This window comes from Neoarius graeffei, chromosome 16, assembly GCF_027579695.1.
Source record: "Neoarius graeffei isolate fNeoGra1 chromosome 16, fNeoGra1.pri, whole genome shotgun sequence".
Classification (NCBI taxonomy): Eukaryota; Metazoa; Chordata; class Actinopteri; order Siluriformes; family Ariidae; genus Neoarius; species Neoarius graeffei.
Genome location: NC_083584.1, coordinates 69,825,936 through 69,844,600, shown reverse-complemented (window position 1 = coordinate 69,844,600; position 18,665 = coordinate 69,825,936). Strand labels below are relative to the sequence as shown.

At 40.7% G+C, this 18,665-nt stretch overlaps 1 protein-coding gene across 2 annotated transcripts in view; it reads left to right on the top strand.

Moving 5' to 3' along the window:
* Positions 1 to 18,665, top strand: part of clcn2c (chloride channel 2c) — a 213,933-nt gene that overhangs the window by 91,540 nt on the left and 103,728 nt on the right. For both annotated transcript variants that reach the window (XM_060943402.1, XM_060943403.1), the window contains 5 exons: positions 15,083 to 15,216; positions 15,552 to 15,629; positions 17,669 to 17,747; positions 17,896 to 18,021; positions 18,134 to 18,218. In XM_060943402.1, coding sequence (XP_060799385.1) covers positions 15,083 to 15,216; positions 15,552 to 15,629; positions 17,669 to 17,747; positions 17,896 to 18,021; positions 18,134 to 18,218 — 502 coding nt within the window. The remainder of the gene's footprint in view (positions 1 to 15,082; positions 15,217 to 15,551; positions 15,630 to 17,668; positions 17,748 to 17,895; positions 18,022 to 18,133; positions 18,219 to 18,665) is intronic.

Here is an 18,665-nt window from a genome sequence, read left to right as displayed (position 1 = left end):
ACAAAACTTGTTTGATCAGTGTCTATTACAGACGGAAGGGTGTCTTCTAAAAGTCTTGCTAGCACCTTGGCTAAGATTTTAACATCTGCATTTAGTAGTGAAATCGGCCTGTAAGAGGCACAATCTTCTGGATCTTTCCCCTTTTTAGCTATCAGAGTTATGCAGGCTTGATTGAATGTTGGTGGGAGACCACCAGTTTTGAAGGAGTCTTCCAAGACCGAGGACAGAAGAGGAACAAGTTTTGCTGAGAAAGCCCTATAAAACTCTGCTGGAAAGCCGTCGGGGCCTGGGGATTTCCCACTTTGCATAGATGATATGGCCTCAATAATTTCAATATCTATTGGGTTCATCCAATCTGCTTTTTACGTCTTCTGATATTTTTGGGAAGTCTACTTGACCTAGAAAATCATCCATTGTTTTGGTATCAGACTGAAAATCAGAGGTGTATAGGTTTGAGTAGAATTCTTTAAACATGTCATTAATTTTAGTAGGATCAGTTGTCGCCTCCTCTTTGTTACATATCCTTGTAATCATTTGTTTAGCCTTGATACCCCTTAATTGGCTGGCCAATATCTTGCCTGATTTTTCACCATGCTCATGTACTTCACTCTTAGTCTTTCGTAATAAGTTTTCTACATGATATGTGGAGTGGAGATCAAACTCTGTTCTAAGTTCAAGTCGCTTTTTGTACAGTGTGGGTGTAGGGGTTTGGGCATATTGTTTATCTAGTTTTAGAATTTCAGTTGAGAGGTCAAGCCTCTTATAAATACTTCCATTTTTGTTTGCAACAAAGGATATAATTTGACCCCTTAAATAGGCTTTGAGAGTGTCCCACACAGTAAGACAGGAGACCTCAGATGTCCTGTTTGTCTCAAGAAAGAAAGATATTTGGCCTGACACCCATGTTACAAATGCTAAATCAGACAGCAGTGCGGTATTCAATTGCCAATGCCTCTTTCCCTCGCCACTGCCAGGGACAGAAAGGCCTAAAACTAGGGGGGCATGATCTGATATCACAATGCTTTGGAACTCACAGAAGCAAGTGTGTGTGATATTTACTTTTTATAGACAATAAGCTAATCAATTCTAGTGTAAGTGTGGTGAACATTAGAAAAGTAAGAGTATTCCTTTGTAGAGGGATGTAAAAAACGCCAAATATCAGACACACCATATTCAGAAAGAAAGGAAGGAGTGTATGTGACTAGTTGATTTGTGTACCGCAGCTGGATTGGAAGAGGATGGATCCAACACTGGATCTAGCCAGCAGTTAGTCACCACCAAGAATCAGAGAGTATGTGTTAAGATCAGGTAGGAGTGAGAAAAAGCGGTCAAAAAAAGCAATGTCGTCCAAGTTTGGAGCATAGACATTGGCCAGCACAACCTGGGCACCAAATAGCTTCCATTTTATAATTATGTATCTCCCATTATGGTCCTTGGTTACACTAGAGGTCTCAAAAGGCTGGGCTGCCAACTCTCACGCAATGAGTGTGAGATACACACATTTGATTGTCTTCACACGCTCACACGCCATACCTCCAATTTCTCACGCTAGAAAAAAATCTAGTTTATCTATCTAATCTAGGCTACCCATCGCGTCGCGCCAACCACTTGCGATTGATCAATTACGCCTTACGCACGGCTAAACAGGCAGAGAGGTGTTCCCTTCTGTACACACTCCCCTATGGTAGGTGGCGCATCTAATAATGCTGCACTCGCCGGAAGTTGGATAATTGCCTACCGTCAGTTTAGAGGAAGAGGAGAGAGAAGAAGGTATCCGAGTTGAAGACGGGTGTCTCAGACAGGTTTGTACATATGCACGCCAATGTGTGGTGTTACTGGCGTAATTATGAACTTTATATAAAGTTTCTTAATCGTTTTAGCCTATAAGTGTTGAGAATATTTAATGCCATATTGAGAGCTGTGTACTAGGCATGCTAAATCATTATAGGCCTACTGCCGTGCCACAGCCTCTGTCTTCCCCAACAAGCAGCACGGGAGAGCACCTCCTTAGCACACGTTTATTAAGGCGCATTTTTAGTTTGTTTACTGTATGTTATCATACTTTATGACTTTATTTGAAGCCATACTGGAAATGTTGTAAAATAAAGCAAGTAAGAGATAATATTACAAATGCAAGAAGAGCCATTAGCCACCATACCTATTGTTTATTTACAGGGTATTTATTTTTAATTATTTATGATGTATGTAATTGCTCAGTTAAAGTAAATAAAGCATGGTCACCTGTAATATCAAAGAACTTGAACTTGTGAATAATTTAAAACAAAAAAAAGACAGAGAACAATATACTGAGGAGACAGGGTTTCAAAGAGGGCAAGACAGGTAGAGAATATTTGTCAGATAACAGGCCCTGATGAATGCTCTATTACTAATAAGAAACATAGATAAGAAATAAATTAATAAGAAATATATTAATATAGCTTATTTAAGTATGACCAAAATTTTTAAGCCCAACTTTGTGTGCACATTCCCACCTATGGCCAAGGTTCAGCTTTTTGTGTTTCAATACTGTTCAAACTTAATCATTTTAATGTTTCTTGTAGCACATGCACATTTTGCTTACTGTTTAAGCATTTTATTTGTTCTTTTGCTGTTGACATTTTTCCCCATGCCAATCTTCTGCTGAACCCAGTGGTGGGGAAAGCCCTTAAATGCATAATGAATAGTCAGTGAGGGACAATCTTATTTTTTTCAACAGTTATTAAAAACTTAACATTTACTTTCAATTCAGGTGTTTAGGCTTAGCTGATGAAATATTTTCAAACATGAACTTGCCTTTAAATCTGAAACACAGGTCTATAGGGCTACAGGAACATTGGCAGTCATCTGTAGTTTTCTAGTGTGGGGGCTTTTAAGCCAAAACTTGGTGCTTTTGTTGGCCACAAGCTGAAGGCCTGGCAAGTCAGGGTGTGTAAGAATGTAGGTATGGCACAGCAGGCCACTCCAAAAATCCACCAGAATGCAGGAACATCTACTAAATCCAAAATCTCAACCCCCCCCCCCCCCCCGTGTCCATCTCCAGCTGGAAGCTGGACGACCCACAAACAAAACACCAGAATGCAGGGGGACAACTGAATATCAAACTGAATACAAAATTCCCACTTACTGCATGGTGTGCGGAAAAATTTTGCCGTCGACCCCCCCCCCCCCCCACACACACACACACACACCCCAAAAAAAAAATCCCCAAGGAATTTCGAAAAGTTGGCAGCCCTGCAAAAGATATATTTTTGTGTACAACCCCGATTCCAAGAAAGTTGGGACAAAGTACAAATTGTAAATAAAAACTGAATGCAATGATGTGGAAGTTTCAAAATTCCATATTTTATTCAGAATAGAACATAGATGACATATCAAATGTTTAAACTGAGAAAATGTATCATTTAAAGAGAAAAATTAGGTGACTTAAAATTTCATGACAACACATCTCAAAGTTGGGACAAGGCCATGTTTCCCACTGTGAGACATCCCCTTTTCTCTTTACAACAGTCTGTAAATGTCTGGGGACTGAGGAGACAAGTTGCTCAAGTTTAGGGATAGGAATGTTAACCCATTCTTGTCTAATGTAGGATTCTAGTTGCTCAACTGTCTTGGGTCTTTTTTGTCGTATCTACCGTTTTATGATGCGCCAAATGTTTTCTATGAGTGAAAGATCTAGACTGCAGGCTGGCCGGTTCAGTACCCAGACCCTTCTTCTACGCAGCCATGATGCTGTAATTGATGCAGTATGTGGTTTGGCATTGTCATGTTGGAAAATGCAAGGTCTTCCCTGAAAGAGACGTCGTCTGGATGGGAGCATATGTTGCTCTAGAACCTGGATATACCTTTCAGCATTGATGGTGTCTTTCCAGATGTGTATGCTACACACAGTAATGCAACCCCATACCATCAGAGATGCAGGCTTCTGAACTGAGCGCTGAGAACAACTTGGGTCGTCCTTCTCCTCTTTAGTCCGAATGGCACGGCGTCCCTGATTTCCATAAAGAACTTCAAATTTTGATTCGTCTGACTACAGAACAGTTTTCCCACTTTGCCACAGTCCATTTTAAATGAGCCTTGGCCCAGAGATGATGTCTGCGCTTCTGGATCATGTTTGGATACGGCTGCTTCTTTGAACTATAGAGTTTTAGCTGGCAACGGCAGATGGCACGGTGAATTGTGTTCACAGATAATGTTCTCTGGAAATATTCCTGAGCCCATTTTGTGATTTCCAATACAGAAGCATGCCTGTATGTGATGCAGTGCCGTCTAAGGGCCCGAAGATCACGGGCACCCAGTATGGTTTTCCGGCCTTGACCCTTACGCACAGAGATTCTTCCAGATTCTCTGAATCTTTTGATGATATTATGCACTGTAGATGATGATATGTTCAAACTCTTTGCAATTTTACACTGTCAAACTCCTTTCTGATATTGCTCCACTATTTGTCGGCGCAGAATTAGGGGGATTGGTGATCCTCTTCCCATCTTTACTTCTGAGAGCCGCTGCCACTCCAAGATGCTCTTTTTATACCCAGTCATGTTAATGACCTATTGCCAATTGACCTAATGAGTTGCAATTTGGTCCTTCAGCTGTTCCTTTTTTGTACCTTTAACTTTTCCAGCCTCTTATTGCCCCTGTCCCAACTTTTTTGAGATGTGTTGCTGTCATGAAATTTCAAATGAGCCAATATTTGGCATGAAATTTCAAAATGTCTCACTTTCTACATTTGATATGTTGTCTATGTTCTATTGTGAATACAATATCAGTTTTTGAGATTTGTAAATTATTGCATTCCATTTTTATTTACAATTTGTACTTTGTCCCAACTTTTTTGGAATCGGGGTTGTATTAAAATAGCCACACACCTTGATTTAGCCTGGAAGCATGAACAAAATAGTTGTCCCACCCATTTGCCATGTATGCGAAAGCAGTCAGCATCTAGCAAGTGGGTCTCTTGCAAAAATGTGATCCCGACTTTCAGTTGTTGTAAATGCAAGACAACCTTATTCTTCTTTACCTGATGATTTAAACCCCTGACATTCCAACTGATTAGGTTCACATTACTACCCACTATGAACGCCTCAGTTGGGTCAGCAGATTGCATATTTGTGTTAGTGGACAGCCACTGTGGCATATAAATATAAACATTATAATATATTTTCCAACAGGAGAAAAAAAAAGTTCAAGTCCCACTTGAAGGAAAAAAAAAAAGCTGAGAATAAAACTCCCTCCCCCATATCCATAATCCCTAGTGCTGCAACATAAAACGGCAAACTCTTTAACACAACCATTGTGTAACACACTTCACCTAAGGTTTCCCAATAACTCTGTCCATTACAGGCTGGGTTTGAACCCCAAAAAGTCAAAAAGGAGAAGAAATAAGGTCTGTCTGTGCTATTAGAACCACATAAACACAAGGCTATTGTACATTAACAGCATTTATCACTAAACATGAAGGCTTGGGTTAAATCTAATTCTACATAATTAGGAATGAATAGTAAGCTATAGGAAAAAAATCATTATAATAGGAGACAAAGATGACTGACGGAATGAATCAGCAGATAACTGTGAGTCCAGTTGGACTATTAAGAATCTAAAGAAAATTAGCAATTTATGATTGCTATGTAGGCCTATCCTACGTTAACAATTTACAAGAGCCCACTTAGAGGCTTGGTCGTGGTAGACGTTGCTGATTTAGTTAAATGACCAATGCAAGACATAAAGGATAATAACTGTCTTTAGTGCTAATCATCTTGTCTGTATTGGCCTATGCCAACATCATTACCAGCCTTGTACTCCTTAATGTACTTTTGTGCAGCTGCAACCGAATCCAGCCACTTCTATCTGCCATTGGGGAGGGTGATGTGCAGGCGAGCCGGGTAGAGGAGAGCAGGTCGCAGTCCCTGTTTGTAAAGATCAGCCATGACTTCTTTATATTTGGTCCGCTGGCGTAGCACGTCTGGGCTGTAATCTTCTACCACACGAATGCTGTGACCCTGGTAGATCATCTTGCCTTTCTTGCGAGCTTCGCGAACTAGGAGATCTTTTATCTGGTATCTGTGCATGCACAACAGAACTGGACGCGGTCTCTCACCTGCTTTGGGCTTGGCCGTAAGACTACGGTGCGCACGATCGATTTCTGGAGGAGCTGGCAGTAGTTCCTTTCCGAAGACCTCAACAAGAAACTCTGCAAAAAACTGAGTCGGACGGCCGCTTTCAATGGATTCAGGCAAGCCAAGGATACGTAAATTGGATCGGCGTCTACGTCCCTCCAGGTCGGATACTTTTGCAGCTAGCTTAGAGTTGGCATCATGCAGGTTAGCACACATAGCTTCCAATTCTTGTAATCGTTTACTAGGATCGTCAGAAAATAATTCGAGTGAGGATATTCGTTGACCGTGGTCTTCCGCCAAGGAACGAATTTGATCTAGCTTAGAGTCCATCGCTCCCAGAGCATATTTAAATTCAGCAAATAGAGATTCTTTGTGTTGTTCCAAAAGCGTGGTCATAGCCTCCACAGTTAAGCTAGCCTTGGATGCCGGCTCCTCTTTTTTGCTGTATTTCCCTGGTTTACCGGCCATTCTTGCACTTTCCAGTGGCAAAAAAGTATGACACAATTAAATCAAAAGCATTGACTGTTGATGTGGAAAATTAGATGGGGTTAGAGATGAATTTTATCTACTTTCAACGAGAGCTTGATTCACGTCTACTCCATATTCGCCAACCCCGGAAGTCCCCTGTTAACAATAAATTTAATATAGTAATTTTTACAATTAAAGTGATTATAGATAGCGGTCTGAGTGAATGACTTTGACGTCCATAACGTCACAGCAGGAAGTCTATCGGTCTCATCGTCATTTCCACTATACTAAAATACAAGCTGACTGCAACCCCGAGCCTCCGTTTTGAGCTAATTTATCGCCATGCCATGTAGATGTGCCAGCAACACGACAGAAGGTGGATTTACATTGCATTCATGGACCAAGAATGTTCAAACTGCAAAGATTTGGACGCGTTTTGCGAGAAGTTCACGGGCACATTGGGTGCGGGCACGAGTTGGTCTGTACTCTGTGCTGCACATTTTACTGAAGACTCGTGTGTGTGTGTGTGTGTGTGTGTACACAGTGGTGCTTGAAAGTTTGTGAACCCTTTAGAATTTTCTTTATTTCTGCATAAACATGACCTAAAACATTAGATTTTCACATAAGTCCTAAAAGTAGATAAAGAGAACCCAGTTAAACAAATGAGACAAAAATATTATACTTGGTCATTGAGGAAAATGGCAAAAGTATGTGAACCTTTGCTTTCAGTATCTGGTGTGACCCCCTTGTGCAGCAATGACTGCAACTAAACGTTTCTGGTAACTGTTGATCAGTCCTGCACACCAAATTGGAGGAATTTTAGCCCATTCCTCCGTACAGAACAGCTTCAACTCTGGGATGTTGGTGGGTTTCCTCATATGAACTGCTCACTTCAGGTCCTTCCACAACATTTCCATTGGATTAAGGTCAGGACTTTGACTTGGCCATTCCAAAACATGAACTTTATTCTTCTTTAACGGTTCTTTGGTAGAACGACTTGTGTGCTTAGGGTCATTGTCTTGCTGTATGACCCACCTTCTCTTGAGATTCAGTTCATGGACAGATGTCCTGACATTTTTCTTTAGAATTCGTTGGTATAATTCAGAATTCATTGTTCCATCAATGATGACAAGCGGTCCTGGCCCAGATGCAGCAAAACAGGCCCAAACCATGTGTGTGTTTTTTTGTTTTTTTTTTTGTTTTTTTTTTTTGTTATATAACACATACAGAGGTCATTAAATTAGGTAGTGATGCTATTTATTATATGTCTGTATGTACTCTGTCTATAATAAATCTATATTTTGTTATTGGCATATGATCGTATATAAACAGAACATGTACTTCTCCATGAAAAAAAAATTAATGTGGAAGTACTCTGATTTGTTTTGTTCATTTTTAGATTGTGGTATGTTCTGAAAAATAAGAATTGTTTATCAAGAAGACTTTTGAGTCAGGCCAGAGGATGTATGTAAGAATCTAAGGACATGATACCATGTAAAGAAAATGATAGTTGCGTATTTAACTTCGAATGTTCTATGAATTTTGTATGACCGCCAGAGGCGGTGCTTTAACCCTCTGGGGTTCCCTTCTGAGTCTGGTTCTTCTCAAGGTTTCTTCCTTGTGTCATTTGAGGGAGTTTTTCAATGCCACAGTCACCATAGGCTTGCTCATCAGTGTTAAATAAATTGATTAGGGACAAAATTAGCTCATGTTTAAAGTCTTTAATTTTCTGTAAAGCTGCTTCGTGACCATGTCTGTTAAAACTGCTACACAAATAAACCAACATCAAAGGCAATGATGAACATAGTAAAATGAACATGGCTATGTGAAGAGGGTTTTATCAGAGAAACTGACTGTTCTCTGTGCTCAGGGTGCTGCATCATCATGGATTTTTAGTTTCGTACAGTTTAAAAAGGCTTAAAATGATCCGTCATTTAATATTAATGAGGAAATGCACCATCATGAACTAGCAAAAATACACTCATGATCAGTTTAAACATTGTGTGATCATGTGCCAATTGAAATGTTCATTATTGCCTTTTGATGTTGGTTTACAGCAATAGCATAATATTCTATCAGCAGCACAGTTTCACAATTCCACTTGTTTTTCAGTCTTTGGTAAACCTCATGAGTTGTACGGAATTATGGCTTTTGCTGTATATGAGAAGGACACTCTTAAAGGTGCAGTCATTGATTTCTAATCCACTACGGCTTTTGTCATATTCCATGAATATCTCCTCACGGTGCACTAGATGTCCGTTGTTTGCGCACACTGGGGGGGGATTGGCTGTTCTCACACACAGCCCTGGCTCTTTTAATTGGGAAACAAAGTGGCTTTGACTGAGCCACAGAATACTATTCCAGCCAATCATCAACAGGGGGCGGGGCATTCTTGCTCATGTACAGGACAGGGGAAAGGGCTGGGGGGAGCAAGAGATGATGAGCCACATATCAGTTAGTGGCAGAAATGCAACAATTCATTCTTTGCCAATGGCCAATGAACCACAAAGAAGAAGAAACCTCTTATCTGGCCATTGGCCAAGAGAAGGAGCATCATAAGCAGTGGGGGTGTGAGAAAGTGGGTAGGGAGGGCAAAATGTCAGCTGACTCTTTCGTCCATCCTATTTTCCCATGCTGCTCCCTGGACTATAAACTGGACTACATCTGAATCCAGCAGAATACTCAGCAGCGTTTTCAGCTTATTTCTGTGTTTTATGTAGCACCATGGTTGTGGAGGAACCCCCCCCCCCCCCCCCCCCCCCCCCCCTTACTGTGTTCTGTACCAGTTGTTTATAGTTTATATAATAGTCACTTAACTTGGTGGGCGGCACGGTGGTGTAGTGGTTAGCGCTGTCGCCTCACAGCAAGAAGGTCCTGGGTTCAAGCCCCGGGGCCGGCGAGGGCCTTTCTGTGCGGAGTTTGCATGTTCTCCCCGTGTCCGCGTGGGTTTCCTCCGGGTGCTCCGGTTTCCCCCACAGTCCAAAGACATGCAGGTTAGGTTAACTGGTGACTCTAAATTGAGCGTAGGTGTGAATGTGAGTGTGAATGGTTGTCTGTGTCTATGTGTCAGCCCTGTGATGACCTGGCGACTTGTCCAGGGTGTACCCCGCCTTTCGCCCATAGTCAGCTGGGATAGGCTCCAGCTTGCCTGCGACCCTGTAGAAGGATGAAGCGGCTAGAGATAATGAAATGAGATGAGACTTAACTTGGTCCTGATATATGCTTGTATGATGTTTACAAAGGATTTTTTTTAGCTACATCGATCTAAAAACACATTGTGTTTTTTTTTTGTTTGTTTGTTTTTTTAAGCACAGTGGAGTTGTTTGGCCCAATGCGTAATTTTAAATGCTACACTAGGTAACATTTACTTTCCCTGTTAGCTACAAACCTACAGGTCCTCTCTTGGGTCACTGTAGTTTTGTAAAAACAATTGGTGTGCTTGTATGTCGTTCATCTGATGTTTTGTATTATAATGTTTGGTTTGCTAAAGCTATGAGGGGGACATTTCACTGGATTCTGCCATATTTCTCTTTTGCTCAGCTAGGCTAGTTGTTAGTGTTGTTACCTTGGCAATGTGTATCCATGAATCCATGGACGGCGCTTCTGAAGGGAGCTGTATATTTGTTTGGCTGTTTAGTTGGAATATCAACAGTCTTTCTCCTGAATTAATGACTACTCCTTTAACCCTTTAAAGATTCTGTATAGAACCTAACCTCACTGCTATTCGAGAGGATTCAAATTAGAACCCTTTGAGGGCTAATAACATTTAATTTTCAAAAGAACCTTTTTTGTGTTTGCCAAATAACTAGCTAAATGTTAAACTTCTGATAGGTTCTAAACATTTCTAGATGCACCCTCTTAGATTTGCAGTCATTAAATGTTCTTCAGTTGAATTTATGGTGGAGCCCTTAAAAGGTCCTATGCAGAACCCTACAACTGTTTCCCTATCATAATGCCTTAATTATCCAATAAATCTTTAAAGAACCATTAAACAGCATTTATTCTTAGTATTTACCAAGTATGAAGAGCTAAATGTTAAATGTCTGAAAGGTTGTAGGTAATCGCACACCAGTTGCAAACTCTCTTAAATGTAAAACTCTTAAAGATCATAGGCAACGTTTTTCAATTTATGCACATTTGAAACTTTATATGTTTAAAAAAAATCCTCTGTAATTTTCTTCTGGTCCCAAGAAGTATTGTTAATAAGTAATAATTAAAATAAGTTAGTGCAGATTGCGGTGAATTTCTGTTCGGCGATTTTTGTGACCACTCCGCGCATAACGTCATTCAAGACAAGCAAACTGCTTGAGTTGAGTCCACTTCTGTTTACTTGCATTGCTGTTTGGCTTGAGTGCAGACGTGCGTTCAGGAATTTCCAAAGAAAAAACATGCCTTATTGTTGTGCAGTGAACTGTAACAACGTGACCAGTTCAGGAAGAAGTTTTTACCTTTTTCTGAGAGAGGAGAAGAGGCAGAGTGAGTGGGTTGGCTTTTTACGAAAGAGGAGAAGAGGTGGAGCGAGTGGGTTGGCTTTTTCCAAAAGAGGAGATGAGACGGAGAGAGTAGATTGCGCGAGTAAAACAAAATCAAGCAGTCAAAGAAGAAACAGACTAGCAACGCTCAAGCAAAAAGGAGACGATTGGAGGTAAACATTTTTATCTTTGCTTGCAATTGACAAGTCAAGAATCTGAGGGATCCTGTACAATCATTGTGGAAATGAGACAAAGGGATATTTCCTCACTTATGGCCCTTTTCCACTACCCTTTTTCAGCTCACTTCAGCTCGCTTCAGCTCACTTCAGCCCGACACGGCTCGCGTTTCGACTACCAAAAACCAGCACGACTCGGCTCGTTTCAGCCCTGCTTAGCCCCTAAAACTCGCACCGTTTTGGAGTGGGGCTGAAGCGAGCCAAACCGTGCCGACTGAGGTTGGGGGCGTGAGCAGACACTCCCCTGTGCACTGATTGGTGAGGAGGCGTGTCCTCACATGCCCACACACGCCCCGCGAGCGCGCTGGGATCTGTAAACACCGCAAACCCGGAAGAAGAATAATTACGAATTACGAGAATTTCTGAAGCCTTATGCGCCTCGCCTCATCTATACGCTCTTGCCAGTATCTGTTGGCGTTGTCGGTGACAACAAGCCACAGCACCAAGACCAGCAACACTAACGACTCCATGTCCTCCATGTTTATTGTTTACTACCGCTTAAAAGCTCACTGAATCAGTGACTTATGGCCCTTTTCCACTACCCTTTTTCAGCTCACTTCAGCCCGGCACGGCTCGCGTTTCGACTACCAAAAACCAGCACGACTCGGCTCGTTTCAGCCCTGCTTAGCCCCTAAAACTCGCACCGTTTTGGAGTGGGGCTGAAGCGAGCCAAACCGTGCCGACTGAGGTTGGGGGCGTGAGCAGACACTCCCCTGTGCACTGATTGGTGAGGAGGCGTGTCCTCACATGCCCACACACGCCCCGCGAGCGCGCTGGGATCTGTAAACACCGCAAACCCGGAAGAAGAATAATTATGAATTACGAGAATTTCTGAAGCCTTATGCGCCTCGCCTCATCTATACGCTCTTGCCAATATCTGTTGGCGTTGTCGGTGACAACAAGCCACAGCACCAAGACCAGCAACACTAACGACTCCATGTCCTCCATGTTTATTGTTTACTATTCGGGTCGTGAGACTACCGCTGAAAAGCTCACTGAATCAGTGACATACAGAGCATCGTGCACGAGTTCGCGGAGCGCAAGGCTCGCCGTATGCCCTTCAAATAATGCGCTCAGTAGGCTATTGATGTTTTATTATGAGCCATGTACAGTATGTCGCCTAATGTTTTTTTGTTTCTGAGTTACATGTTCGTTTGAAGGACTTAATGTACAAAATAACATAGTTGCACCCCGTAGTGTTGAAATTGGTAAACACAGTGCATTCAGTGAGGTTTGCACCGCCCTCCTTTTATTTCTGACTCTTCCTGTCACCTTTGCAACCTCTGAGCGCTCATTCGTATGCCCTTCAAATAATGTGCGCAGTATAGGCTATTGATGTTTTATTATGAGCCATGTACAGTATCCTAATGTTTTTTGTTTCTGAGTTACATGTTCGTTTGAAGGACTTGATGTACTAAATAACATAGTTGCACCCGGTAGTGTTGAAATTGGTAAACACCGCAGTTGCGGACATTTTGTAGCCTAAAATGATGTTATGATAAGCTTTAATAAAATGCCCGGTCATTTGCCCCGCCCCCGGCCCGGCTCTGACTTATTCCGCCACTGTCACTGATGTCACTGTTTGCGCTGCTTAACGACATCACGTGACGTCCACCCACTTTCGCTAACTCCACCCAATGTGTCCACCCACTTCCAGCCAGCACGGTTCAGCGCGGTTGTAGTCGAAATGCAACTCCAACAGCCCCGCTCAGCTCGACTCAGCTCGACTCGGCACGGCACGGCACGGCTCAGCCGCGTTTGTAGTGGAAAAGCGGCATTAGAGTAGGCTATAAATAGTATAATGCCGTGGATGGCAGGCTAATGTGGCCTACCGGTGCACTGTCAAGTAATCGTTACCTATATCCACTAGAGAGGGTGGCTTAATAATTCTTCAAAAGGGCTCTTATTTAGTATTACGACGAAAGTAAGAATTTATCATAACTACCAGGATAAATCGTTTGGGCGCGAGTCTTGTTGAGGTCCGGGGTCACCGCGATCAGAGTTGGCCGAGTCGCTGTCCGATTCTGAGGCTGCACGGTCAAACCAGTGAGCCACGTTCACCGATTGCTTCACAACGGCCATAGATTCATACATATATGGTTTCACCTTTCGATATTCAATTTGGAGAGTTCCTACTTCAAAATCTCTATTGCTTTCAGACATTTTACACAACCTCTCACAACCAAAGTCCGTACACGTGTGCTTGGTTCGCAAGTAAACACAGAACTGCTCCCAGTCTGTTTGGCTTGAATGACGTCACAATGACTGTCCCCGGCGGTAAAAGTGCGCATAAGTGAGATGTAAACAAACCTTCGGAACTTGCGCAAACCAGTATATTTTAACCATTTTATTCAATTTTAGGGTGCAAATTAGACACCAGGAAGATTGAATTCGCTTTTTGGGTCGTTCTTCTAGAAAATAAAGTTGATATTCTACGTTCCACCTCCGATCCTTGCCTATGACCTTTAAGGGTTCTTCAGTTGTCTCTCTGGAAGAACTGTCACAGGTTTTATGTAGAACCTTACAGCAGGGTTTCTCCCTATCAGAAAGGGTGAGATAGATGTCAAGATGGAAACAAATAATTAATGAAATGGAGTTTGTACCACACACTTACCCCCAGACATCAGTGTAGTTTGACAACTTGTTTCAAAGGACTGCAAATGTTGGAGAATTCAGATGAGGCACTGGGTTAGAAGTCATGGTTCTTTTTCTGACTTGTTTCATATAAAATTAATTGAAATCATTCTCATTTATTAGAATTTCCTTTTCTGCAAGTTGTGCGTGAAATCATTTTGGGGTCGCTGATGTGCATCGAGACAGATCACGCTGACTCGAGGGAAGGCCATCCAATATAAATGTGAAATTAGCCAACTCAACATTTTATTTCTTTCAAAAGAAATTCATTTTTTATGAATTTCTAAATTATTCATACTGTATCTCTGAGTGGAGGACTCATCTGTACTAGTTAGTGGACGTGAAACCAAGTTGAGGGCTTCTATCTCGTACCAAAAGGGATTTTTATGCTTTATGTGGGCTGGTTTATGAAGAACCAATAACAAACATTTAAAGGTCTAATTTTTACTGCAGATAAAAATGGAAATTTTTTATGAGAGAGAGAGAGAGAGAGAGAGAGAGAGAGTCATTGTGTAATAAGTAAGTGTAGAACTGGTATGAGAATACTGCTATACGGATGCTACATATACAGCTCTGGAAAAAAATTAAGAGACTACTGCAAAACTGAGTTGCTAGTTTTATTTATAGGTATACGTTTGAGAACATGAATGTGTTTTATTCCATGAACTACTGACATTTCCCCCAAATTCCACATAAAAATATTTGTCACTGAGAGCATTTAATTGCAGATAATGACAACTGGTCAAAATAGCAAAAAAGATTAAATGTTTTCAGACCTTGAATAATGCATAACAATTAAGATCATATTCAATTTTAAACAATACTAATGTTTGAATTTAGGATGTCAGAAACAAACATTTGGTAGAATAACCTAGACAGATGTGGCTTGGCATGCTCTCCACCAGTCTTTCACGTTACTCTTGGGTGACTTTATGCCACTCCTGGTGCAAAAAATTAAGTCAGCTCAGCTTATATATATATATATAATAATGTAAAATGTTATATCACACACACACACACACACACACACACACACACACGTATATTGTGTGTGTGTAAGAAAACACACAGGGTGACAGCTATTATTACAGTTGTTTCAGTTTCCCCTAAATGTTTCAAATGTCCATTGAAATGTAATAAGTTTCAGTTTCTTTCTTAGGTTCTGGTATCCCTGAGATGAAGACCATCCTGAGGGGTGTGGTGTTAAAAGAGTACCTCACCCTCAAAACCTTTGTAGCCAAAGTTGTTGGCCTAACATGTGCATTGGGCAGTGGGCTGCCTCTGGGCAAGGAGGTACACACACTTCACCATACTGTTTTTATGCATTTGAGGCTGTCTTTATGCACATATCCTGGTGTTAACTTAGGGGGACCTGTGAAGACATGCGCGTGTGTGTGTGTGTATATATATATATATATATATATATATATATATATATATATATATATATATATATATAAAATGTGTATTCATTTTTCAGTCCAAATTCTGGTCATGCTCCAGTCTCCAATTAAAAAGCTTTTTTTCCTTTTTAGTTCACTTTTTATATATTTCTGATGTGACGTTTCCTCATCTGTATGTGTGTGTGTGTTGGTTAAACACCCCCTTCCCCCCACTACCACCCCCAGGGTCCATTTGTGCACGTTGCGAGTCTGTGTGCAACACTACTTTGCAAGTTCATGTCACTCTTCGGAGGAATTTACGAGGTAATTACAAAACAATTACAAACATCTTTGAAAAAATCATTTACAGAAATGGAACAACAAAGCTTCATTAGAAAGATTTAACATGTTCAGATAAAAGCAAAACCTAATTACACAAGTGTGAGTAAATTTCCAAAAAACAATGCACTACTTCAGGGCTTTTCAAAGTGTGGGGCGCACCTCCCCTAGAGGGCGCCAGAGTTCTTCAGGGGGGGCACAACGTGAGGAAAAATAAACCAGAATAAGTTACTATTGCGGACTTTTAGCGAACTTCAGCTAGCCTTTACCAGAGACAGAATGGATCGATTTTTAGTGCCTAAAGCTACAGTGAGTGAGGAGACAGTCTGGGCCAAGCAAAAAAAGAAGGAAGTATGAGCACGATTATTTAAAGTTTGGATTTTCATGGACTGGATCTGAAGATGCTCCACTGCCACAGTGTGTTGTCTGCCAAGAGGTGCTAGCTAACGATGCTATGAGATGTTTAAAATGTGTAAAACAAGATGTTTTAAAAAAAAGAAAAGCACAGATGTTTAAAATGTGTAAAAAAAAAAAGTTTTGATAAAGCTCCTGTTTTAAATGTGTAAAAAAAAAATGTTTTCAAAAAGCACAGATGTTTAAAATGTATAAAAGAAAAAAATAATGTGTACAACAACCATTTTTTTTTTAAATACGAATGGAACATTAAGTATAGCAACAACAAAAATTGTAAGGGGGGGCGCTGTTGTTTATTTGCTCTCTGAGGGGGGGCGGACTCTCCCACACTTTGAAAACCCCTGCACTACTTCATTTTTAATGAATAAGTTACAAAATAACAAAAAGCAGTCAGACAAAACTGATCATGAAAAATTGCATTTATTGATTGATGTACTGTTTTATTAACACTTAATAATTACTGTTAATGTTTTAATTTACTAATTACACAACCTTAATTAACTTAAATATTAGTCATGTTGAAATATTTGGATTTAAAATGCCTTAAAATGATTCAACATGAAGTGGGGTGGAGAAACAACCTTTTATTTGAAAAATTAAAATCACATCTTTTTTGTTTCTGAGGTTCAGGACAACTGTATTTGTTAGAAAGTTGTCCGTTTTGTGACGTGTGACTATTTCTAGTTATTAATATATTTATATTCTGATATTTCATTCCTGAAGGTGAAAATAAGGTGAGTTTAACAGAATTGTTGAAAGTGCAAAAGTGTGAGAAGGTGCCTTTATTTTTTATTTTTTTTAATGGCATGGCTGCAGACTTTTCCTACTAAGAGAGAAACAAAGGCTGAAAAATTGAAGCCTTTTGGTTTCTCTTGGTCTCACCTCCACAAAACTCTTTACGCTAGTTTTGGTGTTTGTGTGTGTGTGCGTGCGTGTGTGCACACATGTTCACTGCTCTGTCTGTCCATTATTCACTGCTTTCTAAGGACGCGAACATGATTGATATTAAGGTAAGGTGCTAAAACAACATTTCCCATAATACACCTCATTCAATACTGTTATAAACACTTCGGCTGTGTGTAGTAGAACTTCATACATAAAAGTACATGCTATATTTGAACACACAGAGCATATTTAGAATGGTGAATGATTTGTAAATATGGGTCTGACATGAGCTGTTAACAAGGACTGTTGCCATGGTTACACTATAAACAGCGTTGTTGTCGAACTGTGGTTGAATTTCTGATGGAAATTCCTTCTAGCCAATCAGAAAAGAATATTTTCTAACCTGGTGCTAGCAGAGAAGCTCGGTACATTTTCACAAGATCTCGTTACTGTGAAAAGCTCAGTTTCCATTTTTATTTTATAACAAATCAGTTTTTAAATGATGCTAATGTTCAACACAAGCACATCTGGATGCTAATGCTAGCTGATGAAATGACTGTACATGAATTGGAAGTTGGAAATAACAGGAAGTCACACAACGAGTGTGTGTGTGTTTGCATGTAATGGTTTGATGTTTGCTTTTTATTCCTGGTTTCAATTAGTGTAAGTAAATGGCATAAGTTTACTTTGAATTGGAATTAATATTGTGTGTGTGTGTTGAACAGAACGAATCACGGAACACAGAAATGTTGGCCGCTGCATGTGCTGTAGGTGTAGGTTGCTGCTTTGCTGCTCCCATTGGAGGTGAGCGCACGCACGTGTGTGCGCGCGCGCGCACACACACACACACACACACACACACAGACACACACACACGTGTTTATTATGTCTGTTATATTATGTTTGGGCTTGCAGGTTAATGCTCTTAATTCTGCCAACTTTGTGTGTTCAGGTGTGCTCTTCAGCATTGAGGTCACCTCCACGTTCTTTGCTGTGAGGAACTACTGGCGTGGGTTCTTCGCTGCTACCTTCAGTGCCTTCATCTTCAGAGTGCTGGCTGTGTGGAACCGAGATGAAGGTGTGTGTGTGTGAGAGACACCCCAAGATGAAGGGATGTGTGCATGCGCATAAGCCTGTTCGGTTTTTATGAACATATGAAATTCAACGTGTGTGTGTGTGTGTGTGTATAGAGACCATAACTGCTCTCTTCAAGACTCGTTTCCGCCTTGACTTTCCCTTTGACCTTCAGGAACTTCCGGCCTTTGCTGTTATTGGGTAAGTTCACCTGTCAATCACAGCAACAAGCTAAACACTAAATCACTACCCAGTAAAATGAAACACTAAATAGATGTTTATATATGTATGTTTTTAAGTGTGTGTGTGTGTGTGTGTGTGTGTGTGTGTGTGTGTAAAATAACATTTTTTGAAAGTGTTGTATTTACCCCCTCAGTTTTAGTAACTTTCTCCCTCTCTCGAGCACACAGCCCAGTAGGGGGTGACAGTGTATCTTAAACTGTTACGTCAAATGACTGAAGAATAACATTCATAGCTGTGTATCAATCATTCGAGAAGAAGAAAGTCTGGAAAAACACCATCAGAAAAAGAAGCTGATTGACGAACAAATACATAAACGTTTTTGAGAATGAATTTTGAGTTTAATCTGCTTAATGAACAAACTCGTTTTAAAGACCTTTTCTGCAAGAAATCATGAAGCTGTTATTG